The sequence below is a fragment of the Equus przewalskii genome, chromosome 6 (assembly GCF_037783145.1).
Source record: "Equus przewalskii isolate Varuska chromosome 6, EquPr2, whole genome shotgun sequence".
In the NCBI taxonomy this organism is placed as follows: Eukaryota; Metazoa; Chordata; class Mammalia; order Perissodactyla; family Equidae; genus Equus; species Equus przewalskii.
The window spans coordinates 66,119,273-66,146,062 of NC_091836.1; the positions used below are offsets into that span (position 1 = coordinate 66,119,273).

Genomic DNA, 26,790 nt, shown 5'->3' on the forward strand with positions numbered 1-26,790 from the left:
AGTATTGTGGAGAATAGTAAAGCAGGATAAAGAGATTAGAGAGTGCCAGAGAGAGAGATTCAAGTTTAAATTAGGTAGTCAGGAAAAGCCTCACTGAGAAGATATTCAAACCAAAACATGACTGTGGATGTGAGGGAGTGAGTAATGTTGATAACTGAGGGAAGAACAGTCCAGTCAGAAGGAACAACAAGTACAAAGGCCCTGTGGCTGGAGCTGCCTGAAGTTTTCAAAAATAGCCATGAAGGCCAGTGTGGATGGACCATAGTGAATTAGGGAGAGAATAGTGGGAGTTGAGGTCAGACAAGTATAAGGGGTTAGGAGTAGGAGCTGATTATATAGGGCCTGATGTTTCAACTTTAGAAGATGTAACACTCTTTTTTATAACAAATATAATAATCTCTTTTCTCTCCTGAAATGAAATATAGATAGTATGAGCTTTTTATGCACTTAATTTAAAAAAGAAAATAATACAATCTTTCCAACTTTAATGCAAAGAAGACATAAGATGAAAGTAATATAATTAGTGTATTTCATTATGTAAATACTGTGGTTTGACAAGCCTAGAATACAAGTAGCCTTTGTATTAGATTTGCTGACTTTGAGAGTTACAAATTAGGACTTAAACAGATGTGTTATATTGATGACTCAAATACCATGAACAGTGTGGCTAATGGTGATGGGATTTTGTGAAATGGTGAATAATTCTTGATAGAGTTCTACACCAAGCAAAGTGCAGCCCTCCCTTAATTTACATGGAGAATGCATTCTGGAAAATTCAGAGTATGTTGAAAGAACAAAATTCACATAATTCTTAATATGAATATTCCATGGGATATTTAAAACTCTTAGTAGTACCCACTAAACTCCAATACTTCTCCCTAATTGTTGTGATAATCAGAAACATTCCCACCAGGAACCTCTGATACAGGACTTTGCAGGCCATTGTACGAACTTTCACTCTAAGTGAGATGGGAAGTCCTTAGAGAGTTCTGAGCGAAGGAGTAACATAAATCACTTATGTCTTAATGAGGTCATTCTGGCTACTGTATGGAGAATAAATGGTAGGTGGGTAAGTATAGAAGAAGAAAAACCAGTTAAGGGTTTAATGCTATAATCCAGGTGGATGGATGATAGTGGTTTAGACCAGAGTTGAAATGGTAGATCCTAAAATATGGTTGGATTCTGCATATATTTAGAAAGTAGTTATTCATGTCAATACTAGGACACATTTTTTTGTTTTTATTATCTCTACTCCTGGCCTGTATTTTCCCAGAAATAGTTTTGTTGGCTAGTTCACCTCTGCTAGAGACCTTTAAACTTTTAATATGGAAGGGATTATTTTTTCCTCAAACAGTAGTTTCCATTGCTATTAAAAAACAAAGTGGATTTTCTTGTTAACATGAAGCTAGTCCAGACATTAGAATTCAGTTAAATACTCATAAATGAAAAGAAAATGTCTGCTTTTTTTGAGCTTACGTCTTTAGGGCCAGTGCCTTTTAATTGTTTGGGGGAATGGGTTTTTGTTCGAAAGTGGACGTTTATTTTATGGATGTCATCCTTGAAGCATTCCATGGCATTGTTAACTTTAGGAGACACTTGGATCCAAAAAAATGATATGAATATTTTTTGGATAATTTTTGAATAACATCAAAATAATGGAATTTGTATCAGTATGCCTTATAATAGCTTATCTTTAAGCACCACAGCCAGAGGTGAAGGATGACCAAGCCCTTCTTTTCCAAGTGTCAGTAACTTGCTTTGCTCCATGCAGCAACTGCAAGAAAATAGGTTGTCTAGTAATTGTTGGTTGGATTCAATTTTTATATTGGGAGGAAATGAGGGAGATAAGGGACTAACTTTCATAGAAGGAAATTTGATAAGGATTCTAGATGCTTAGTGCAGTTTTGTTTTATAAATACTTATTGAGTGCCTACTGTATTTAGTGCTAGCCAAGTCCTTTTAGGGGGATTAAAAAAGTATGAAATAGTCCCTGCCAAGAAGGAGCTTATATTCCAGTTGAGGAGAGCGGTACACACAAAAGTGAATAACATTATAAAGCAGTATATGATTTAATAGTACAAGATTGGTAAAGCATTATTTCTCAGCGAGAGAGGGGCAGGTGTATTCCAGGGGGAAAATGCAGCATAAGCACTCAGGGTAAGAATGACTAAGGCAAAATGGGGAACCCAAGATCAGTTGGGTAGGACGAGTATTGTCAATATGTTTTTGTGGTTTTGAGAGTCTTTGATGGAGAAAAATGGGAAATAATCCCAAAAAGGGCAGGTAGGTTAGGGCAGAGTAGAGGACACACTGCAGAACCAGTGAGGATTTCTAAGCATGAGAAAGACTTGGTGAAAGCAGCAAGAATAGGTCAGAAGAGGAGAGAGCAGAGGAGGAGGTAGTAGGCCATTGGAATAAAATCTAGATATGAAGTGAGTTTGCACCAGGTCTTGGTAGCAAAATAGGAAAGGGGGGAGCACAGGAAAGATTTTGGGTATCAAAGATGAAGGAAAGATTTGGAACCAATGCTTCATGATCAGAAAGGGCTAAAAGGGGAATTTTTTTGATGAGCAATACTCCAAATTTGCCTTTACTGCTTAAATATTTCCCTCTCACCTCCTCCTCCCAAAATTCTTTTTCTTTTATCTCAATAAGTGCGATGAAATGTTTATTTAGTTGATATGTCTAAGTGGTTTAGGAACTTAACTCTGGACAGTAGATTTCCCTTCTCATGGAAGGGCCTAGAAAATGGGATGAGAGGGTAGTTAATGGGCTGGGACCATATCATATCCATCTTTATAGCCCCAATCTGACAACTGGTAAGCCAAAATTAATATTTTTTGAATAATTGTGAAGCAAATGTTTGATACATTTTCCCTGACCCCTTCAGATTTGGGAGCAAATTTGACCTTAGGAAATTTGCAACGTGTTTCTCTCCTGAAAGAAAAACATAAGGCAGTGTTGTTTATTCACCTTCGTTTTGCCCCAGCTTCACCCTCTGATCTTACAGACTCCAAACCCCTTTTCTTGATTCTTTCCTTGTTTTTTCTCAGTTTCTCAGACTGCCCAGCAGGAAAGCAGACTGTTTACAAACAGTCTGAGCTGACAACTTCCTTTGCTCCTGATCCAAATGGTTGCCAAAATGAAACCTTTCTCAGGGCTAAGAGTGGGTGTTCTGATTAGTGGGTGTTCTGGAATGTAATTGGATCCTTATTTTAAGAAAGATTATTTTTATACTAGAAGACCAGTGTACAGCAAGATACACATATTTGTAGCAATTGGAAAGTATGGAAACATAAACTGGACTTATTGGAAATTGCTGGATCAGTGAGAAGCCTACTTATATGACTTATTAATAATAGAGGAATCTCTAACATAACCTGCAAAGTAGAATGCAGTTTATCGAGCCTGTTTCCTTTGGCTTCAGTTTTTATAAATGAGATGCAGTCTGCTGGCATGCCAGGGCAATTCCTCTGGCACATAGTAGTCCCCTTTGAGAAAGACACAGCTTGATGGGGAACATAAAATTACCAAACCACAAATCTTTGGGGACTGTATGACAGATTTAGTTCCTGTGTTTTGTTTTATAGGATCAAAATTCCACACTTGGGAGAGGTTAATACACTTTTTTAAAAAAGCATTTTGAATCCCATAGCGTTATTTCTACTGCACAGGAGAAAAATAGGGAAGCAACCTGGTATATTAGAGAGATGATTGTACTAGAAGCTGAGAAATCTAGATTCTACTACTGTCTTGCCAAAAACTGGTTTTATATGACATTTGGCTTAGCTTTTAACACATTTTTAAATTTTAAGGTCTTTTTTAAATAAAAGAGAAGTTGTATTAAGGTCTCATCTAACTCAAAGTTTCTTTGATTCTTTATTATCTGTATCACGAAAGACATAGCCTCTCCATAAACCCTTAATTGGGGTAAAGAAAGAAAATAGGACATTCATGGGTTATTTGGAGCTTACAGATGGTGAGTACTCTCCCTTTCTTTCATGTTCTTTAAAGGAAATTGCAGATTAGGGTAAACAGGGCAATGGCATTCTATTTTGATTTTAGACCTTTTAGATTTCCGTACCCTGCTTCATCTTTATGCATTCTGTTCTTAACTTTTCCTCTCTGGGAAAATGTGGGGGTGAGGGGACAAAGTAGAAAGCGGAAAAAGAGTAAAAGGAGATAAAATAGGATGTGGGTGCTTCAGTAACTATGGAGGTCAAATAAATTTTCCGTTGTCAATTATATTCCTTTCCACTATTCAGTTGACTGCTGCTTACCGTCTCCTTGCTACATACTTTACATGGAGGCAGAGTCAGACTTGTGTGGGTTTTTCTATTTCATTCCCTTGAGATTGTGAAACTACTCTGCTATATTTGTTCTGCTTTGAGAACAGATAACTAGATGGCAATTCAAAATGCTTATTTAATATTTTCTTGGAAATCCTCAAAGAAAGAGGGAGGATTTTAGATCCCTGATGTGATATGAAACTCACTGGGATACACACATTTTAAAATTTGGGGGTGGTTCTTAGATTCCCTTTTCTTGGTTCTGCATTTCTGTCTTCCAATGGCAGAGTCACCTAGCAAAAATTTTCTTTTATACAGCATAGAGAAAGTCTGGGTTAAATTGTGTTGCTCTAATAAACTTTATATGATCAGGGAAAGCTTAATTGAATCATAGAATTTTAGAGTGGGAGAGACTAAAATCATAACCCATTGTGGTTTTCAAATGTTTTTGCTCAAAAGTCTTTTACAAACAAAATATTAAACTGAAAACCAATATATAAGCTAGATAAAAGTAATGACTGTGTTTATCAGGCAGCTCAGATCTGCATAGTTTGGTTGATAATTTTACACCAATCACCTATTTGAATGTCCAGCAGAACATTAGAAAGTTGGGAGATTGTAAGGAAAGTCTTAGTTCAGTAGGACTTTGTAACTATTGCAGGACAACCGTGACTCTTACCCACTAAATGCCCCTACAGATTTCCAAAGTATTTGCTAGGAAACATTATCGTCCCTATTGGGAAGCACTAATCTATAATCTCTCCCCCAGTAATCTTACCCAGTTCCAAATCTTTGTGTACATGTACATGCTGATGACTGCAAACTTGTCTCCAGCGCAAGCCTGTCTTTCTGAGCTCCAGATTTGTGGGAGCAGCTGCCTACTTGACATTTTTCCTATGATGTCTAATATACATTCCAACACAAAATGTCTTAAGTATAACTCCTGATGTCTTCCAAAGCCTCTTCCTCTTTCAGTCTTTCCCGTCTCAGTAAAAGTTACTGCTATCCACTCCATTGCTTAAGTTCACCTTGAAGTGAAACTTGAACTTATGCTTCCTCTGCCCGTCTTCCCCAATCCCACATCTAATTTATCAGTAAATTTTGTTGACTTATGTCTACTAAATCCTCAATCTCCCTGTTTCTGTTTCCGGTCCCACCTGTCTAATTCAAGCCACTGTCTTTTCTTGCCTTGTGATCAGTCGCCTCACTTACAGTCTTGTCCCCTGTTGTCTGTTCTCCACTCAGACCCCAGTAATCATAATACACATCATGCTACAACTCTGCTTAAAACATTTCAGTGGTTACTTTGTGTTCTTAAAATAATATCCAAACTCCTTGTCATGATCTATAAAGGCACTATAATGATCTAACTCCTGCCTACCTCTCCAGCTGAATCTTTTAATACTTTCCCTGGTGCTTAATCTTCTCAAGCTACAGTAACCTGCCTTCTACTCCTTGAATATGTGAAGCCCCCTTCCCGCGTCCTGATCTCTCCAGTAGCTGTTCCTTGTGCCTGGAATAGTCTTCCCAAATCAGAGCATAGCAAATACATTCTTATCCTTCAGGTCCCTGCTTGCATGTTGCTGCTTCAGAGCACTTGCTTTCCCACTCCCCCCGTCCCTGACTCATTAATTCCAGCTTGTAATTATCTCGTTTCTTTATTAGTTTACATGTTCATTTTCTTTCTTCCCCATTTGACAATGCAAACTCTCAAAGAGGGCTGTGTTATTCATTGCTCTGTCTCCATGGTGTAGTACAGTGCCTGCATGAATGAATGACATGTTTATACAGGTCATTATGGATGTCCATAGGAGGGTCATCTCTCCCAGCCTAGGCAGAGTGTGGGCATTAGAAGAGGCTGTAGTAAGGAGGCTTCAGGAATAAGTGGTTTATGAGCTGAATCGTGAAAGACAAGTAAGAATTAGCCATGTGGATAAGAGAGGGAGCAATGCACTATGTACAAAGACCCAGAGGTTAGCAAGAAGATTTGCAGTTAAATATGATGAGAGTGCACAATGTGAGTATGAATTAGAGCAAGAAAGCTTTAGAAAGGTAAATGCCAGAAAGTGAAGTTTCTTTTATGCTAGTTCAAGGGAGGCTATGGGAAAACCATCAGAGATTTTTGTACTGTTTTCAGAGTAATCAAAATTTTAGTTTTATAAAGATTATTCTGGCAAGAGGCTTGACGTTTGATTCCAGGTTTTCAATATTGGAGACTATGAGACTTCAGCCTATAATTTCTTCTATTTATTAAGGCCTTGATTGTGTTAAGTAGCTCACTTTGTTTCCTGTCGGAGGAGACAGATTGTTCTGGTAGAGCTGTTCCCTAGATCTCTTTACACTAAAAAGTTACAGAGGACCCTGAAGAGCTTTTGTTTATGTGAGTTATATTCTTTTGATATTTGCCATATTAGAAATCAAAGCTGAGAAAATTTTTAAATGTTTATTACTTCACTTAAAATTATAAAAACTCACTATACTTTAGAATAAATAAAATGTGTCCTATGAAAATAAATATATTTTCTCAAATTAGTGTTTTATATGTTTGCATATCTCATTAATGTCTAACTAATATAAGACATCTATATTCTCTTATTTGTGTCTGATTCAGTCTGTTGCAATATGTTGTTTTGGTTGAAGTGTATTCAGAAATCTAGCCTCATATGGATATGTAGTTGGAAAAAGGAGGAGTATTCTAATAACCTTTTCAGATTCTTGTGGCTATTCTTGATACTATCCACAACTCAAGTGGTAGTTTCTTCGAGATTAGTTACAGTGTAGAATCTGTCCTCGTATACTCATAGTGTGCTGATCTCTATACTCCTTTCATAATGTACTGATCTCTCTGCTGCCTATTGCTTGTGCCTGGAGTACTCTTCCCAGTTCATACTACAACAAATATATTTTCATGCTTTCATACTCTGTTACATTGAAATTCTTTGGTCTAGCTTACAATTTGAGTGGATCTTTTACCCATACATAATTTTATAGCATCATACATTTATTATTTGGAAAATATTGATTCTCTTAGTTATGCAGATCTTTTAAATGTCAACACATTTACATTCACTAATATCACTCTTAATCTCATCGAAAAAATCTGTAAATATTGGGAAGCTATCAAGCTCACAGTGGCTCAGATTTTATCATTGGTAAAAAATGCTGCCAGTTGTTTTCCTTGCAGTGATAGGTTCCCTTCATTCATTTTTGAGAAAACATCAGTATCCAAACTGAATATCCATGTCAGTCATTCTTGCAAGTAAATTGGTGTTCCGTGAATAAAGCAGCTCGTTCAACTCCTAACTCAAACAATCACACAAGTGCTTTTGCTCAAGACGACAGTTATTCTTCAGTATGCAGCACAAGTGCGTTATGCGTACTTCCTGTTTGGTCACACCAAATATGAAAAAGACATACTGAGAGTCAAGATTTAATAAAATTAATAATTCGAACAGCTTCCTCAAGGACATTCTTAAGTGAAACTGGCTTTTTTTTTTCATTCTGAGCACGTGGTGGTGAAGAATACAATGACCACTAGTCCAGTTTGGTACCACTACTGCCATGATTTGAACTGATATGAGATGCCAGCAGTTTTTACTTACTGTTGTTGCACCATCAGTGCAAATACCAACACAGTAGCAAAGACAAATAACTTGTTACTATTATTATGACAATAGTTTCGAAATCATGATCCTCGTGAAAGGATCTTGGGAAACCCCAGGTAACCACAAGCCACACATTAAGAATCACTATTTTGATATAATGCAGTGTGAAATCTTAAATGCTGCGGGGGACAAAGGACATTGGTGTAACCACTTTGGAAAACAATTTGGCATAATCTACTAATGTCAAAGATATGAATACCCGATGACTCAGCAATACTACTCCATACAAATATATATCACTTGACATTTACGAAAATGTACATAGTAGCATTATTCATGTTAGTTTCAAGATGGAAACAATTCAAATGTTAAGTCAGACACAGAGAAGTAATATAAAGAGTTTTTTCCCCCAGGTTTATTCAGGTACAATTAACGAAATTGTAAGATATTTAAAGTATACAGTGTGATGATTTAATATAGTTACATATTGTGAAAAGATTCCCCCCATTGAGTTAGTTAACACATTCACCACCTCACATATTTACCTTTTTTGGTGGGCAGAATAGGTAAGTTCTGCTCTTGTAGCAAATTTCAATTATATGATTCAGTCTATAGTCACTATCACCTATAGTCACCATGTTATACATTAGATCCTCAGACCTTATTCATCTTGTAACTGAAAGTTTGTACCCTTTTCTCAACCTTTCCCTGTTTCCCCCACCCCCTAGCCCCTGGCAACCACTTTTCTACTCTCTGTTTCTATGATTTCGACTTTTTTTTTTAGATTCCACATATAAGTGATACCATGAGTTGTCTTTCTCTGTCTGGCTTATTTCACTTAGCATGATGTCTTCCAGGTTCATCCATGTTGTTGCAAATGACAGGATTTCCTTCTTTTTTGAAACAGTAGTATTTGATTGTGTGTGTATGTATATATTGTTGTTGGTGCCGTCAAGTGAATTCTGACTCCTAGCAACCCTGTGTAGAGCAGAGTGGAACCCTGCCCAATCTTTTTGCATCATCCTTTCACCTTCCATTGTTATATCAGACAATGCTCAGCTGCTATTCATAGGATTTTCATGGCCAATCTTTTGGAAGTGGGTGACCAGGTCCTTCTTCCTAGTCTGTCTTAGTCTGGAAGCTCCATGAAACCTGTCCACCATGAGTGACCCTGCTGGTATTTGAAATAATGGTAGCATAACTTTCAATGTCACAGCAACATGCACCTACCACAATCTGACAACCAACAGATGACTGGTGTGGGTCCCTGATGGGGAAACGAACCCAGGCTTCAGTGGTGAGAGGGCCAATTCTTAACCACTAAAGCACCAGGGCTGGCATATATATATATATATATATATATACATATAATATATATATATATATATATATATATCACATTTTCTTTGGCTGTTTATCTGTGGACGGACACTTAGGTTATTTTCATACCTTGGCTGTTGTGAATAATGCTGTTAGGAACTGGGAATACAGCTATTTCTTCAAGATAATGATTTTGTTTCCTTTGGATATAGACCCAGAAGTGGAATTGTTGAATCATATGGTAGTTCTATTTTTAATTTCTTAAGGAACCTCCATACTGTTTTCCATAGTAACTATACTAGTTTACATTCCCACCAACAGTGTACAAGGGTTCCCTTTTCTCCACATCCACATCAGTATTTGTATCTTTTTGACAATATGCATCCTGACAGGTGTGAGGTGGTGTCTCACTGTGGTTTTGATTTGCATTTCCCTGATGATTAATGATAGTGAGCACCTTTTTGTGTACCTGTTGGCCATTTGTATGTCTTCTTTGGAAAAATTAAGGTCCTTTGCCCATTTTTTAATTAATTGGGTTATTGATTGATTGATTGATTGCTATTGAGTTATAGAAGTTCCTTGTATATTTTGGATATTAACCCCTTATCAGATATGTGGTTTGCAAATATTTTCTGCCATTTCATAGGTTGCCTTTTTGTTTTGCTGATGGTTTTCTTTGCTATGCAGAAGCTTTTTGGTTTGATGTAGTCTCACTTGTTTGTTTTTGCTTTTGGTGTCGAATCTAAAAAATCATTGTCAAGACTGATGTCAAGGAGCTTACCCCCTTTGTTGAAGTTCTTCTAGTTTATGCTTAGTTTAGATCTTTAGTTTAGATCTGTCGTTCAAGTCTTTAATCCGTTTTGAGTTAATTTCTGTGTATGGTGTAAGATAGCTATCTGGTTTTATTCTTTTACATGTGGCTGTCCATTTTTCCCAACACCGTTTACTGAAAAGACTCTTCTTTCTCCATTGTATATTCTTGGCTCCCTTGTTATAAATTCATTGACCATATATGCTTGGGTTTATTTCTGGGCTCTCTATTCTGTTCCATTGATCTATGTGTCTGTTTTTATGCTAATACCGTGCTTTTTTGATAGCTTTGTCATATATTTTGAAATCAGGAAATGTGATGCACGTTCAGCTTTTTTCTTCTTTCTCGAGATTGCTTTGGCTGTTTGGAGTCTTTTGTGGTTCCATACAAATGTTGGGATTGTTTTTTCTATTTGTGTGAAAAATGCCTTTGGAATTTTGACAGGGATTTCATTGACTCTGTAGATCACTTTAGGTAGTGTGGACATTTTAACAATATTAGTTCTTCTGATCCGTGAGCACAAAATATCTTTCCATTTATGTGTGGTGTCTTCAGTTTCTTCCATCAGTGTCTTAGTTTTCAGTGTACAAATCTTTCACCTCCTTGCTTAAATTTATTCCCTAGTATTTTACTCTTTTTGATGCAACTGTAAATGGGATTGTTTTCTTCATTTCTGATAGTTCATTGTTGGTGTATAGAAATACAACAGACTTCGGAAGATTGATTTTGTATTCTTCAACTTTACTGAATTCATTTATTCTAACAGTTTTTTGGTGGTATCTTTAGGGTTTTCTGTATATAATGTGTCATCTGCAAATAGTGGCAATTATACTTCTTTCTGATTTGGATACCTTTTCTTTCTTTTATTCCTTTTATTGCTCTGGCTAGGACTTGCAGTGCTGTGGTGAATGAAAGTGGTGAGAGTGGGCATCTTTGTCTCGTTCTTGATCTTAGAGGAAAGGCTTTCAGCATTTCACCATTGAGTATGATGATAGCCATGGGCTTGTCATATATGGTCCTTATTATGTTGAGGTATGTTCCACCATACCTGCTTTGTTGAGTTTTTATCATGAAAGGATGTTGAATTTTGTCAGATGCTTTTTCTGCGTGTGTTGAGATGATCGTATGATTTTTATCCTTCATTTTGTTAATGTGGTGTATCACATTAATTGATTTGTGGATGTTGAACCATCTTTGCATCCCTGGAATAACTCCCACATGATCATGGCGTATGGTCCTTTTAAGGTATTGTTAAATTTGGTTTGCTAACATTTTCTTGAGGATTTTTACATGTATTCGTCAGGGATATTGGCCTGTAATTTCTTTTCTTGTAGTGTCTTTGTCTCACTTTGGTATTATCAGGGTAATGCTACCCTCATAAAAATGAGTCTGAAGGTGTTCCCTTGTCTTATTTCTTAGAAGAGTTTGAGAATGATTGGTAGTAGTTCTTCATTAAATATTTTGTAGAATTCGCCAGTGAAACCATTTGGTTCTAAACTTTTTTTTAGTGGGATGTTTTTAGATTACTGATTCAATCTCCCTACTAGTAATTGGTTTGTTCAGATTTCCTATTTCTTCATGATTCAATCTTGGTAGGTGTATATTTCTAGGAATTTATCTATTTCTTCTAGGTTGTCCAATTTTTCAGCATGTAATTGTTCATAGTAGTCTCTTATGATCCTTTGTGTTTATGTGGTATCAGTTATAATGTCTCCTCTTTATAATTTTATTTGTTGAGTCTTCTCTCTTTTTCCTTGGTAAATTTAACTAGTGGTTTGTCTATTTTGTTTCTCTCTTAGTTTCATTGATCTTTTCTATTGTCTTTTTAGTTTCTGTTTCATGTATTTCTACTCTGATCCTTGTTATTTCCTTTCTGCTAGCTTTGGCTTAGTTTATTCTTAGAAAAGTAATATAACGTTTTGATGGTCAGGTTAACAGTTATCTTCGGGGAGGAAAGAGGAATTATTGGGGGGAGGGACACTAGAGTCTTCTCATGTTGTTACTGTTCTGTCTTGTGACCTGGGTGGCATTTATTTTGTGATAAATCATTGGGCTGTACATTTTCTGTGCTTTTCTGCATGTATGTTGTATGTTGCAATAGAAAAGTTAGAGAAAAAAATTTCAGCAGGTTTTTAAAAAGTGGCATTTCAGCGCTTTTATTAGAAATATACTCTTTGTGTTTCCTAAGTAAATTATCACGTTTTAAAGTGCCTTAAACCTTGCTACCCCTGCATCAAAAAATGCCTTTTCTAGAGTTGTAATATGTTTAGAAATTGAATTTTTTGTTTGTATCAAGTGAGATTATATTCCTTATTCCTAGTATAGTATGCTTCCAAGTTACTAATAAGGAATGTTTTTAGATAATGTGGTGATAATTGTCAGCCCTGTTGCTCGGTGTTTATTTAATTATTGGTTTTATCATCTAATTATGAAACCTCTGGGCACATTTACAAAGTATAAAAAAATAAAAACAAACCAAAAAAACCCCACATTCCTATTTCTGAATCTCATCTTTGCAATAAGGAGCCAGAGTAAACATCAAGTTGTACCCTATATGAGTACAACCACCTCCACAGCTTCCTGGTGCTACGTGTATTCTGTCTGAGGAGTTCTTTTTCTCTCTCATTCATATTTGCTGAGACTGATAGAAATGAGACCATTTCTCTTGGCAAATGAAGGATATAGCATATTGATCATAGAGGCCCATATGTTGACTGACTTTTTTTAAACAGATGTTACTTTTTAGAGCAGTTTTAGGTTGACAGCAAAACTGAGCAAAGATAAAATATTTCCCATATACCCCTGCTCCCACACATGCATAGCCTTCCCCACCAGAGTGACACATTTGTTACAGTTGATGACTCTACATTGACACGTTATCACCCGAAGTCCATAGATTACATTAGGCTACACTCTTTGAGTTGTACATTCTGTGTGTTTGGAAAAATGCATAATGACATATATCCACCATTATAGTAGCATATATAGTGGTTTCACTGCTCTAAAAATCCCCCATGGTCTACCTCCCTCCCCCCTAACCCCTAGTCACCACTGGTCTTTTTACTGTCTCCACGGTTTTGCGTTTTCCAGAATGTCATATAGTTGGAATCACATAGCGTGTAGCCTTTTCAGATGGGCTTCTTTTACTTAGTAATATGCATTTGTTTCCTCCATGTCTTTTCATGGCTTGGTAGTTCATTTCTTTTTAGCATTGAATAATATTCCTTTATCTGGATGCACCGCAGTTTATTTATCCATTCACGTAGTGAAGGACATCTTGGTTGCTTCCACATTTTGGCAATTATTAATAAAGCTGCTATAAACGTCTGTGTGCAGGTTTTTATGTGGACATAAGTTTTCAACTCTTTTAGGTAAATACCCGGGAGTGCAATTGCTGGATTGTATGGCAAGAGTATGTTTAGTTTCGTAAGAAAACACCAAACTGTCTTCCAAAGTGGCTGTGCCATTTTGCATCCCCACCAGCAATGAACGAGAGTTCCTGTTGTTCCACATTCTCACCAGCATTTGGTGTTGTCATTGTTCTGGATTTTGGCCATTCTAGTAAGTGTGTAGTGGTGTTGACTGGCTTTTCAGTGTGGTTGGCGAGGATACTGCTTGTGAGTCATTTTCTATGGATCGCGTGGTTCAGACATCCCCAACCTCAGCTGTTAAAATGAGCAGCAGTTAGTTTTTTCAGCAATCTGTAAGCCAATTTTCCTTGGAATGTTGGTACTCCTAAAGGAGAAAGAAACTTGGAGAAAGTTTTGTAAGTTCCTTTGGGCTATTCACAGACCAATTGATGAATGAGTGAATAAGTCAGGACTCTGTCAGTGTAACCTGCTCCAGACATATTCACAAGTTCCCAAACTCCCAGGAGCAAAGCTTCATATTAAATAACTTTTGTTTCACAGTGTTAAACCTTTGAAATTAAAAATACTGAAGTTCCTCAGGGACCGTGTCTCTTGTTCATTACTGTATCCTGCATTTAGCTTAGTACCTAGCACATAGTAGTCACTCTGTAAATATTTGTTCAGTTGGAAAATGAATTGAAGTAGAGACTGGAAATATGGGAGATATCTATGTTTGAGATGAGACACAAATTTATTTCTCAATGGAAGACCTTAGGAAAGTCTCCATTCATGTTAATGCTAAGGAATACTTGATCAAAGATGCTTGAATAACCGGTAATAAAATGTACCATAAAGCTTCTAAATTAAAATACTGTGGTACTGGTGTACAAGTAAACCAGTGGAATAGAAGTGAAAGCTCAGAAATAGACCCAAGTACATGTGGAAATCTATAAAGAGACTATCTCAAATCACTGAAGTATCTCAAATCACTGAAGTAAGTGATGCTATGTCTGCTTGATGGCCGTATAATTGTATCAACCAGAAATAAGTTGCAGAATTTTTATTTACATTGTGGCACATAGTGTGATGTGAATATATGATTTTTTCCCTAAAGAACTGCAGGATAACAGTGCTGTGGTCATTTCTAGTGTTTCCAGCACGTCAGTAGTAATTTCTATGATTTTTAGAATTATGGTACATAATTCATCTACTCTTATCCCATCTCAACATATTTCTTTCAACCTTTGAGTATTTTCTCTTATTTCAGAGAAATAGTAGAATATAAAGACTTTTTTAAAGTACTGTACATTGAAATAAATATTGAGAATCAGAGCTTTCATTCATTATGAAAAATATTTCTGAAAATAAACCAGCAAGAATGCTTGGTATCTCATTACTTGCCCCATACTTATTGATTTTTGTCATTATGGTGTTTTGATAGTGCCTAAAATACGTGTTTTATTTTATTTCTTTAGTTATCTTGTTTTCTATTTTTTAAGATAGAGCAGAAATATAATATTCAGAGATTTTGAAAGTTCATTTTTAGGGGCCGGCCCCGTGGCCAAGTGGTTAATTTCGCACGCTCCGCTGCGGCAGCCCAGGGTTCCAGTCCTGGGCATGGACATGGCACTGCTTGTCAGGCCACGTTGAGGCGGCGTCCCATATGCCACAACCAGAAGGACCTGCAACTAAGATGTAAACTATGTACCAGGGGGGATTTGGGGAGATAAAGCAGAAATAAACAAACAAAAAAAAAGATTGGCCACAGTTGTTAGCTCAGGTGCCAATCTTTAAAAAAAAAAAAAACTATTAAAAAAAAAGTTCATTTTTAAGTTGGTTATTTTGAATGTTAGAATTCATTTTCCCTTACAGAAATATATAATAATTATATTCACAGGACAGCCGTAAGACTGTTTAATGGATTATATAGATAAAATACTGCAACTGTTAATGAAAACTTAGAGAACACCAGTTAAACAAAACAAAAACAGTGAAACTGAAGGAGAAACAGTTTCTTTTATGCTTGAAAATAGGAGAATTAAGTATTGACACATAATATGCTGTACATTTTTAAAAGCTGTAAATATTGATCTGTAGTTTTTTGTAATTTTAAACATTCAGAAAGCACAGAGAATAATACAATAAACAACCAAATGCTTTCACCCAGCTCAGTATTTTGCTTCAGAAACTTTTTAAAGATAGAAAACATGGCATTTTAAATGTTATGTTTAATTTTTACTTTAAAACTTATGACTCTTATAGTGCTTAATATAGGTTTGGGCCATTTTGAGATTTATAAGTGTAAAGAGAGAAGGAAGTAAAGAAACTGTCCCAGCGGTAACTGGGGATGCTTTGTAGAGAACAGAAGGGTATATGAGAGAGTGCACAGATACACGCCTCCTTTGGAACGGAGTGAGCCACATCCTGGAGAAAGCAGAAAAAGATGAAATTGAAGAGAGCTCTTTTTCAGTGATCAGAAGATTATATTGATGATTCTGTCTTATCATCTCTTCTAAATCTTCTTGTTTGATGGATGTCAAAATTAGGGAAACAGTGTTGGGAAGGTGGGCAGAGGAGAGAAGATGTCTTTTATATTTAGCCAAAAATGGTATTTAATTACATGGGATACCTACAGATTACATGTTTATGGCTGAGAGTGTATAGGAGGAAGATAGAATCACAAGAGTCACACTATTTACTTCTCTGAAGAAAATGAAGAGTTTCCTCTAAGCCACTTTAAACTTACAGCTATATATTCAAAATATATTCTCTACCTTTTGTATTTTTAAGAATTCTTGTAGGTGTTAAGATGATGGTGATATTAAAGAAAAGCCACAGTAAACACCTGTTTACAGCTCTACTAGGAAAGTAATAGAGAATTATAAGCAGTATAGTTATAGAAGTTAATATAAGAAACAGAAGTTTCCTTCTCTGATACTACCTGTTTATCAGTGCCTATGTTGAAAGCAAACATCACACTAAAGGTGCACTCAGGTATCTTTTAGACCAGCAAAGCCATGACATTGCTAGAAGCTTTTATCGCTAAATGTGCTACATATGTTTTTTGTGCTTTTTTTTGCTTCTTCATCAGACTTTGCCTCTTCTGCTGTCTGATTGCTAACCCCTTCTGCTCACATTTGACAAGACTCTTTTGGTCAGCAAGTGTTTATGGAACAATTATTTATCTCTCGCTGTGCTAGATGCTTAGCATACCAAGATGTATGAGCTCGATCTCTACTCAGAGAACTCAGAATCGTTGGCCTTCTCTTCTCTTGGCATGCCCTGACTCTGTTTTTGTTATAAGTAGTGCAGTGTTAGACTTTCCTAGCTACCTATATTCTCCCTGGTATTTGATTGTGTTCCCTGCCTTGTTCTTGGCTTTTTGATTTTCCTATTGGTGCTGACCAAAGGAATCCATGCTACCGTAGGACGAAAGATAAAATTGTTAGTGTTTATGTGATAAAGAATACAGAGAAAATAAAACTGGTATACTGTTTACTTTGAGTATTTGCTGATAATACCTCAAAGCCCCACTTTTTAAGAAATAAGTTATTTTAAATTTATTTTTTGAATAGGTAATGTGGTTCATAGTTCAAAAGGTACCAATTTAGAAGTACAAAAGAGGGGGCCAGCCCCATGGCATAGTGGTTAAGTTCAGCATGCTCTGCTTCAGCAGCCTGGGTTCGCAAGTTCAGATCTCAGGCACGGACCTACACCACTTGTCAGCTATGCAGTGGTGGCAACCTGCATATAAAGTGGAGGAGGATTGGCACAGATGTTAGCTCCGGGCTAATCTTCCTCAAGCAAAAAAAAAAAAAAAGAGGAGGGTTGGCAGAGATGTTAGCTCAGGGCTAATCTTCCTCAGAGGGAAAAAAAAAGTACAGAAGGATTCCTTCCCACTTTTGTTTCCCAGTGATCTAGTTTCCTTCTCTAGAATCAACCACTGTTAACTGTTTCTTGTGAATCCTGAAAATATTGTGTAGCAATATCACATTATGGTTAAGGATAGAGTTTCTAGAGCCTGACCACTTTGGTTCATAGTCTGAGTCATGTTAGGCAAGTTAAATTATTAATCTCTGTGTCTCAATTTTCTCCTCTGTAAATGGGGATACTAGTACTTAGCTCATTGGGTTGCTTGTAAACTCCTCAGCACAGTACTGGCACGAAGTAAATGCTTAGTGCAGATTGGCTATGGTCGTTTTTATAGAAAGAAGTATGTGCATCTGAACATGTATTTGTTTAATCTCAGGAATGTAGAGTTGAGTTAAACGTAATTTTCATTCATGGCACACTATTGTTATTGGTCTTTGTGAGGCCCTTGTATTGTATCACTGTGTAACAAAAGCATTTGTTCTTTCCCATGAGTCTGTGGGTTATTGGGGTAGTTCTGATCTGGGTTGGGCTTGGTCAGCTGACAGGTTGGCTGGGAACTGGCCAGTCTGCAACCCATCTCTTCTCCATGTGTCTCTCAAAGTCTTCCATCATGCTGATCAGGGTATGATCTCTTTGGTGGTATAGGTCTGAAAAAGAATGTGGAAATGCACAAGCACTTTTTCACGCCTCTATTTTTGTCAATTTTTTTTTACCATACCATTGGCCAAAACAAGTCACATGGCCAACCTCAGAGTTAATGTGTGATATGCCAAGGGGTGCTCATCCAGAGAGGAGTGAAAAATTGGAGCCATGATTGCAATTAATCTAACACAGTCCACTCTGTAGTAACTGCAATTGAGACTGCATTCGGGTCTTGGAACTACCATTGGTCAGTAGTAGAGAAGACAAGCTAGAAACTAGAGAGCTCCAAGCATCTCGGTGTGTGTCACTCTGTCAGACTGCCACAATCTTCTGAGAGTAATGACTGTTCAACTTCATTTTCTCCTCTCAACTCTTGTGCACATTCCTCTCCAACAATAGATGGCCAACTGTAACCTGCAACCGTGCAGGAAAAGGGATTCTAGGAAACAGAGTCCTCAGTTTAGATGGGAGCAGTAATGCCAAGCTGACAAAACACAATCCAAAGTAGCCCCTTTCTTGTTTTATTTTTTCCCCTTAACCCAATACCCACTCCCACTGTGTATTCTTCTCCCTCTTGGAAGTACTCACTTTAATATCTTTGATATATCTTTTATTATGTATGTAGCCTCATAAAATATGAGTGATCTTTTGTGTGCATGTTGTTTTAGTTTACGTTAATGATAATGTATTATGTATCTTGTTTCCTACTTTTTTCTGTTTAACTATTTGTTTTGAAATTCTATCCATGTTCCTGTGGGTACATCAATTTGTCTCTTCTCATTGCTACAGAATATTCAATGTATTTGTCTGCTACATTTTACGTATCCATTCTTCTAGTAATGGAGCCTGAGGTTGTTTTCAATTCTAAATTACACCCAGAAAAAAATACTGCAATAAATAGTCATATATATTCCCTAATGGACTTGTATGAAAATTTCTCTAGAATATATATCCAGGAGTGGAATTCCTAGGTCATAGATATGTACATTCTTAATTTCACTAAGTTCTCTAGAATAGCAGTACCAGTTTATGCTATACTGGCATTACCTAAGGGTTCCTGTTTCTCTATCAATTAGTTTTCTGTCGCTTTGTAAAAAATTACCACAAACAGCACCCCTTTATTAGCTCTCAGTTCTATAGGTCAGTGGTCCAGGATGGTATGGCTGGGTTCTCTACTCAAGGTCTCACAAGGCTGAAACCATCATGTCAGCCAGCTGCATTTTCATGGAACTTGAAGCTCTCTTCCACACTTATTCCTGCTGTCAGCAGAATTCAATTCCTTGCAGTTGTAGGACTGAAGTTCCCATTTTATTGCTGGCTGCTGGTCAAGTTGCTCTCAGCTCCTAGAGACTGCTCTAATCACCTTTCTACGTGTCCTTCTCTATCTTTAACCAGCAACAGCATGTCAGATCCTTCTTATGTGTCAAATCTCTGACTTCCTCTTCTGTAACCAGCTGTAGAGAACTTTCTGCTTTTAAAGCGCTCACGTGATGGGGTCAGGAACACTCAGAAAATCTCCAAATCTTGAGGCCATGTGATTTGGAACTTTAATTAAACTTCCAAAATCTCTTCGTATCACTACCTGGCTTGGTGGTTGATTAAATAAACCAGGGGCTGAGAATCTTGGGGTGCATCTTAGCAATCTGCCTACCACATCCTGCATTTACACTTACACTTCATATTGTACTGCTTTCTGATCTTTGGCAGTCTGATATATGTGATGAATTCTTAACATGGCTCATTTTAATTTGTGTTTCTCTACTTCATAGTGAATTTGAGTGTTTCTTTATGTATCTTAACTGTTTGAATTTTCCTTTCTGTAAATCTACTTTTCATATCCCTTGCCCAGTTGGGGTCAGCTTATTTTCTCTTTTTTGTTTCCTGGCAGGAGATCCTTATATATTCTGTCCATTAATCACTTGTCAATTTTTAGATGTTGAAAATATTTTATTTTTAAGCTGTAGTTCTTCTAACTTTGCCTATATCTTCTTTTATTAAATAGAAATCCTTAATTTTAACATAGTTAAATTTTTCAGTTTTTCAATTTATCAGTCGCAATTTGAGGATCTTGTTAAATAAATCCTTACGCATTGGCAAAGTCACAAAGTTAGATGCTTAATTCATATATTTTTATTCTTTCTTCATTACTAACAGAAGTATTTAAGATTTTGAATCTTAAATTTGCAATCCTGTGTTAGTAGTCTTTGACCCTGTCATAATCCAATAATTACTTGTTTGTATATGTTTTTTTAAAAATTGAGGTGAAATTCATATAACATAAAATTAACCATTTTAAAGGGTACATTTCAGTGGCATATAGTACATTTTCAATGTTATAGAACTACCACCTCTGTCAAGTTCCAAAATATTTTTATTATCTCCAAAGAAAATCCATGCCATTAAGTAGTCACTTCCCATTTCTCCTTCCCCATAGACCATGGCTCTCACCAGTCAGTCTGTGGATTTACTGTTCTAGATATTTCGTATAAATGGGATCATACAATATGCAACCTTTTGTGTCGTTTTTTTTTTCCACTCAGCATAATGCTTTCAAGGTTTAGCCATGTTTTAGCATATGTAAGTACTTCATTCCGTCTAATTGCAGAATATTATTCTGTTGTTTGTATATATTACATTTTGTTTATCCGTTTATCTGTTGATAGACATTTGAGTTGTTTCCACCTTTGGCTGTTCTGAATAGTGCTGTTATGAACATTAATGTACAAGCATTTATTTGAGTATCTGGTTTTAATTCTTTCAAGTCTATACCTCGGAGTAGAATTGGTAGATTATTCTTGTTTGTCTTTTTAAGGAACCATCTGAAACTCTTTTTCCCAAGTAACTGCACCATTTCTAGTTTCGTTCATTATGGTCAAAGAAGATAATTTGTATGATCTCAATCTTTTTAAATTTATCGAGACTTGTTTTATGTCCTAGCATATGGTCTGTCCTAGACAATGTTCCATGTGCACCTGAGAAGAATGTGCGGTCTACTGTTGTTGAGTGGACTCTACCATTTTTAAGTTTCCTCTTTCTTGATTCAGCATTCATTTTGTTGCTATAAACCTTTGACTATTTTCCAGAGTTTCCACAGTTGATTCTGACAGTTTTGACTCACTATCTTCAGTTTTCCTGTGGAGGAACAGGCCTTCAGAGCTACCTATCCTACTATTTTTGCTGATGTCACTCTCAGCAATTACTTTTTAAAACAATATTTTATAATGTCCTTTTAATATCCTGAAATAAAATTTGTAGGTAATATAACTTAATACACACAAAATTTTTTTTAAAAAATCAATGTAATGTGTTAATTGTAATGTAAAGGAGAAATAAAAGGAAATAATTTATGACAAAGTAGTTTGAATTTCAGTAAGTGCTTTCCTATGACATTGAAGAAAGCATAATGAAGTAGCGATATGTTTGTACCTGTTTAAATAAGTTGGATTTCAGAGATGTGAGAAGGTCAGATTCCATTTTGTACAAATGCTAATAAATGAAAGACTAAAATCTAATCATAAAGGCTAGACTTTTTTATATGCACAGTGAGTGAGAGAAATCACTTTAAGTCAGGATAAAACACCGCTACAAGTTGTAAACTAAAGAGGTGAAGGAAAGGAGAAAGTATAATATTCTTGCAAATGTGCTGGGCCTTATTTGAAAAGTAATTATTTAGTAAATAGTGAAGAAACAGAGAACGCATCTTTAATTTTGAGATTTTGTTGGTCAGATAAAATATTTTAGTCTTAAATACTTAAGACTGTTGTTTCCAAGGGGAAACAATATCCTTTCAGTAATAATGGGATTCAAAGATAGATTTTAAGAAAGCAATGATAGGACATTTGGGACCAGTATCAAAGTAAGTTAAAAAAAAATAAATGATTACAAAATAAATAAATGATTTCAATTGGTAAGTTTTACAGTAGATTTCTCATTCACACACACACCCCTATACATAATATGCAATAGTTTTAGAACAACCAATGGAATTAAATAAGATCCTTCATTTCATTTGTTTCTGTAACTCAATATTTGGTACTAAGTCTCTTAAAAGGAGTGTTATATCCTCTATTGCATATTTAAAATTGGCTTTGTTGCTTTTACAGTAACTGCAGCATTACACAAAAACATTTTCAATAAATGCACAATTTGAAATTTGAGTAGGTAAATTAGCTTCCTTCCCATAAAAGGGTATAATAGCCATAACTTGATCCAGAGGCTTTCTTAATTATGCTATTTAAATTGTGTTTGACCTCCAAATAATTTTTTTAGCTTACTTGTTATAAATATCAGCTGGCTTGTTTCCTGCCCTTTTCAAATACTGTTTGCACCTTATCTATAGTGTAAGTTTATAAAAATCTTTAAATCTAATTGCTCATGTTCTCTTTTAAAGATAGGGTCCTGTTCTCACCTCCTAGTTGTGGTGAAAATTAAATGAAATAATGTGTTTAAAAGTTTATAAAGAGCTGTATTAAAATTATGATTATTAACAGCTTCCTAATATGACAACTCATGTTCTAAAGTCTCTTCCCTTGAGAAATTTAAATCTCAATCATGAGTCAAAACTTTAAGAGATTATGTAATTCTCCCCATTTAAAATTTTTAGTTCATAAAATCTTTTTTAAGGAGAATTGTATTTCGTGACAGAAGTACTTTGTCCTTTGGTAGTTGTATGTTTTGGAAATATGGAACAAATTCCTGGACCCGAGCAATTCCCAAGCAGGCATTTTCTCTTTTAAAGATGTGTGCTGAGAACTGCCCTTATTTTCGTGAGATGACCTGTCCTCACATATGTTTCATTGCATTATGGTCTTTAGTTGTGGTGCATATGTGGCTGTAGAAAGCAGAGCAAAACATGTAATAGCTTTTTGTGGTTTTCGTTTGCAGCCTTCAAGCAAAGTAAAGGTCCCTGAGGAGAATTTCTTCAATGTTCCTGCTTTCTTAACTGTCTCGGGACAGCTTCACCTAGAAGTGATGTCAGGGTACGGAATTTTATTTTCTCTTTTGCTTTAATGGACTACTGATTATGGGCTGGGTGAGATGCAATAATGCTTCCTTTCCCAATGCTAAAACCTGAAAATTGAAATTCATGTTTATGATTAGTCCACTTGAATTCACCAGAAGTACATTGAGATTGACAATTTGACAATATCCAATTTTCTTACTTTAAAAAAACCCACATTTGTCTAGACTTTTGTTTTTAATGAAAAATGTAACAGTGGAAATATGAAGTTGTGATTTTCTTTTCTTTTTGCTAATCTTTTTTTGCTTAAATCTCAAAATATGTAATCAAGATTTAACTATAATTAATCATGTTTATGAAAGTAAAAGCAGTTATAGTTTACACCTCAACTAGGTATTAGCCCCTATCATTTAAAGAAGAAAGGTACCTGGAACAGATGGAAGAAAAATTTTTCTGCTAATTTGTCTAAATTAAGAAAATTAACCCACAGGGCCATCACGACAGGCGTATGGCAACTTAGAAAGTCTTAGAAGTTAGATTGCATTAATTTTAGCCACTCTCAGACCTCTGAAAAGTCACTATACTCCTTTTGGCCCAACTTTCCTTTTCTTTAACACAGAGGATTGGACAGGAAGATCTTTAAAGTCCCATCTAAATCTTCTATTCTGTGATTCTGTGGGTAATTTCTTAATGCTAACTCAGCAAGTACTCAGTCTTCTTTATATATCTTTGTTATCTCATACAGAGATTGAGACTTAAAAATCTCTTCAGGAAATGGCTCCAGTGAAAACAAGGGAATCTTTGTGCATTTCCCATTGTTTTTAAAATGCGCAGGTGGGAAAATTCAGGAGAAGTAGTATAGAATAGTGTTGATGTTTGTTTTTTATATACTTTACTGACAGGATGCAAAGTGAATGGTGAAATAGAGATGGTCATAAAAATAACATGTTTTTACTTAGATTCTTTTCTCACTTATCTTTGAGACAGAAAGATGTTATTTGATAATTCCAATAACTAAATAATTGACAGTATTATCATGCAGAAAAACTATCATCATAATAGCCCTGTGAGATTGTAGGATTTGCAGAGCTGTATGTGGGAAAGGCCAGGTCAGGTATGTCATGGAAAGTGCCTTATGCCTGTCACAGTATAACTTTAAAAAATTAAAAACATGACTCATGCAAATATTAAGTGAGCATATATCAAATATTTTATTCAATTCATTAATTACTGAGAGAACAAGTAAAATAGGCTAGTTGAAAGAGCATTTGAGGAGCTCTGTATTCATAGGCCGTTTAATGAAGGAATTTTAGAATAAGATGGCTAGGTTACAATAAACCTAACCTTTGGAATTTTCTCTTCTGACGAAAATGATTTGCAACTCTGCTGAACAAAAATGTGCAAGTTAACATGTAACTTTACTTAATCTGTGATATTTAATTTGATAGTAAATAGAATAATGGAGCAAAGTACATTCCCTTTAGTAATTAAATAGCCTTCGAAGGGGTCTGTGCCCCCATATTATGTTGAAAGGACATGCTGTCTGCCTTTTGGCCTTATATCCGAGTTTTGGATAACCTTTCTTAACTGTCTTTCAATATTCATTTCTTTTATCTCTGAAGTTAGAGGCAAGATGTCTTCCCCTCAGAAGTATCATAACATGTGAAAGGTGTGAACTTACCAAACGTTTGTCTCTCTATCATAATGCCGCTAGTGGAGTAGATAGGTTCCCTCTTTCCTAGGAAAATGCAGTGAACCGCAGTGCACAGTGAAACTTGACAGAAGGCTAAATTGGCACAATATGAGGTTTTTTTACTGAGTTATGAAGTATTTCTAATAATGTCAATCAAATGTTCCTAGTTTAATATGCGTAGTTCTAGGACTATTAATATACAGTACATCATGTTTCAGATTCATGTGTGATTTAATCTCCAATAAGAAATTGTTAGCTTTCTTTCTCTCAGCTTTGTTTTTCTTTAACTTTATTTAACAGACTTTTAAAATGGAGTAAATGGTAGTTAAATTTAGAAGGTTAACATTTTCCAAAAAGATATCTGTGTTGGTTTAGTGGATTTATGGCTCCATTTTAAAGTTTAATCTTGTTGTTGTTTTTAAATAAAACTTTCTATCTTTGAATATTTTTTAAATGTAGAAAAGTTGCAAAGATAGTGCCAACTTTTGTATACCTCCTGCCCAGTTTCCCCCATTGTTAACATCTTACATTACCATGGTACATTTGTCAAAACTAAGAACCCGATGTTAGTAGTACATGACTATTAACTAATTCCAGGCTTTATTTGGATTTCACCAGTTATCCATCAGTGCGTTCTTTCTTTTCCCAGCATCCACTTCAGGGTACCACATTACATTTATTTGTCGTGTTTCCCCACTCTCTTCTCGTCTGTAATAGTTTCTCAGTCTTTCCTTGTTTTTCACAACTTGTGGAATGTATCCCAATCTGGACTTGCCTGATGTTTTTCTCATGATTAGACGGGAGTTATATGAGTTTTGGAAGGAATACCATGGAGGTGAAGTACCCTTCCCATCATATCATATCAGGGAGCATGCGATGTCCATATGGTGATCTTAACCTTCATGACTTGGATAAGGTGTTGCCAAGTTCCTCCACTGAAAATGTACTATTTTCTCGTTTCTCTACTCCGTTCTTTGGAAGTGAGTCACTAAGTCTAGCCTACCCCCACTGGAGGTGGGAGTGAGGGGTTGGGAAGTAGGGGATGGAATTAAGTACCACCTCCCAGAAGGGGAAGTATTTGGAATTCTTCTGTACGGAAGATTTTTTGTCTCTTCACCCCTTATTTATATATTTATATAATCGTTTATGTCAAGATGGACACACGTATATTTATTTTATAGTTTGTGTTATACTTCAATTCTATGTTATTTATTTTATTGCTCAAACTGTTTTAGTTTTAGCTATTGGAAATTCTTTCAGATAGACTCGTGTCCTTTGACGTGTCCCTATCCTTTTGTTTTTTGAGTACTTCCTTATTCTCCAGTACTGTGAGATATCCCAGATTTATGTATTTGTTTGTATATTTTACTTTGTTTACAACTGATGAAGCTACACTGACATTGTTTATTATCAGTCAAAGTTCTTAGTTTACATTAGGGTTCACTCTTCATGGTGTACACTTTGTAGGTTTGGACAAATGTGTAATGACCCGTATCCACCATTATAGTATGACACAGAATGGTTTCACTGCTCTAAAAACTAGTTCCTCTGTGTTCCTCCTCTTCATCCCTCCCTCCTACCTAACCCCTGGTAATCACTCATCTTTTACTGTCTCCAAAGTTTTGCCTTTTCCAGAATGTCACATAGTTGAAACCATGCAATGTGTGATCTTTTCATACTGCCTTCTTTCACTTAATAATATGCATTTAAGGTTCCTCCATATCTTTTCATGGCTTAATAGCTCTTTTTTTTTTTTGGCGCTGAATACTCTTCCATTAATGGATGTACCATTATTTATGCTTTTTTATTTATGTTTATTTATCCATTCACCTACTGAAGGACATCTTGGTTGCTTCCAACTTTTGGCAATTATCACAGGCTTATTTTGTATTCTCCCTGTGCTAGCCCTGGAATCAGCCCATTTCTCCAAGCTGCCCTGGTTCCTTTTACTGGAAAATCATATTTAGAAACCAGAATTTAGTCACTGGTTATCTTTCTGCTACTGGGGGATTATTGCTTCTAAGCCCTCTCAGTGCACAGAGCTATAGCCGTTTTTCTTTTCCTTTTTTTTGCTGGGTAAGATTTGCCCTGAGTTTATGGCTATGGCCAGTCTTTCTCTTTTTTTTCCCTCCCCAAAGCTCTGGTACATAGTTGTATATTCTAGTTGTAAGTCCTTCTAGTTTGTCTATGTGAGATGCTGCCACATCATGGCTACCGACAGACAAGAGGTGTGGTTCCACGCCTGGG

The 26,790-nt window shown here is 35.9% G+C and overlaps 1 protein-coding gene across 3 annotated transcripts in view; it reads left to right on the forward strand.

Annotated features, from left to right (window-relative positions):
- The window catches only part of NARS2 (asparaginyl-tRNA synthetase 2, mitochondrial), a 102,854-nt gene that overhangs the window by 27,707 nt on the left and 48,357 nt on the right, over nt 1-26,790 (forward strand). For all 3 annotated transcript variants that reach the window (XM_008520336.2, XM_070625771.1, XM_070625770.1), the window contains one exon: nt 22,775-22,869. In XM_008520336.2, coding sequence (XP_008518558.1) covers nt 22,775-22,869 — 95 coding nt within the window. The remainder of the gene's footprint in view (nt 1-22,774; nt 22,870-26,790) is intronic.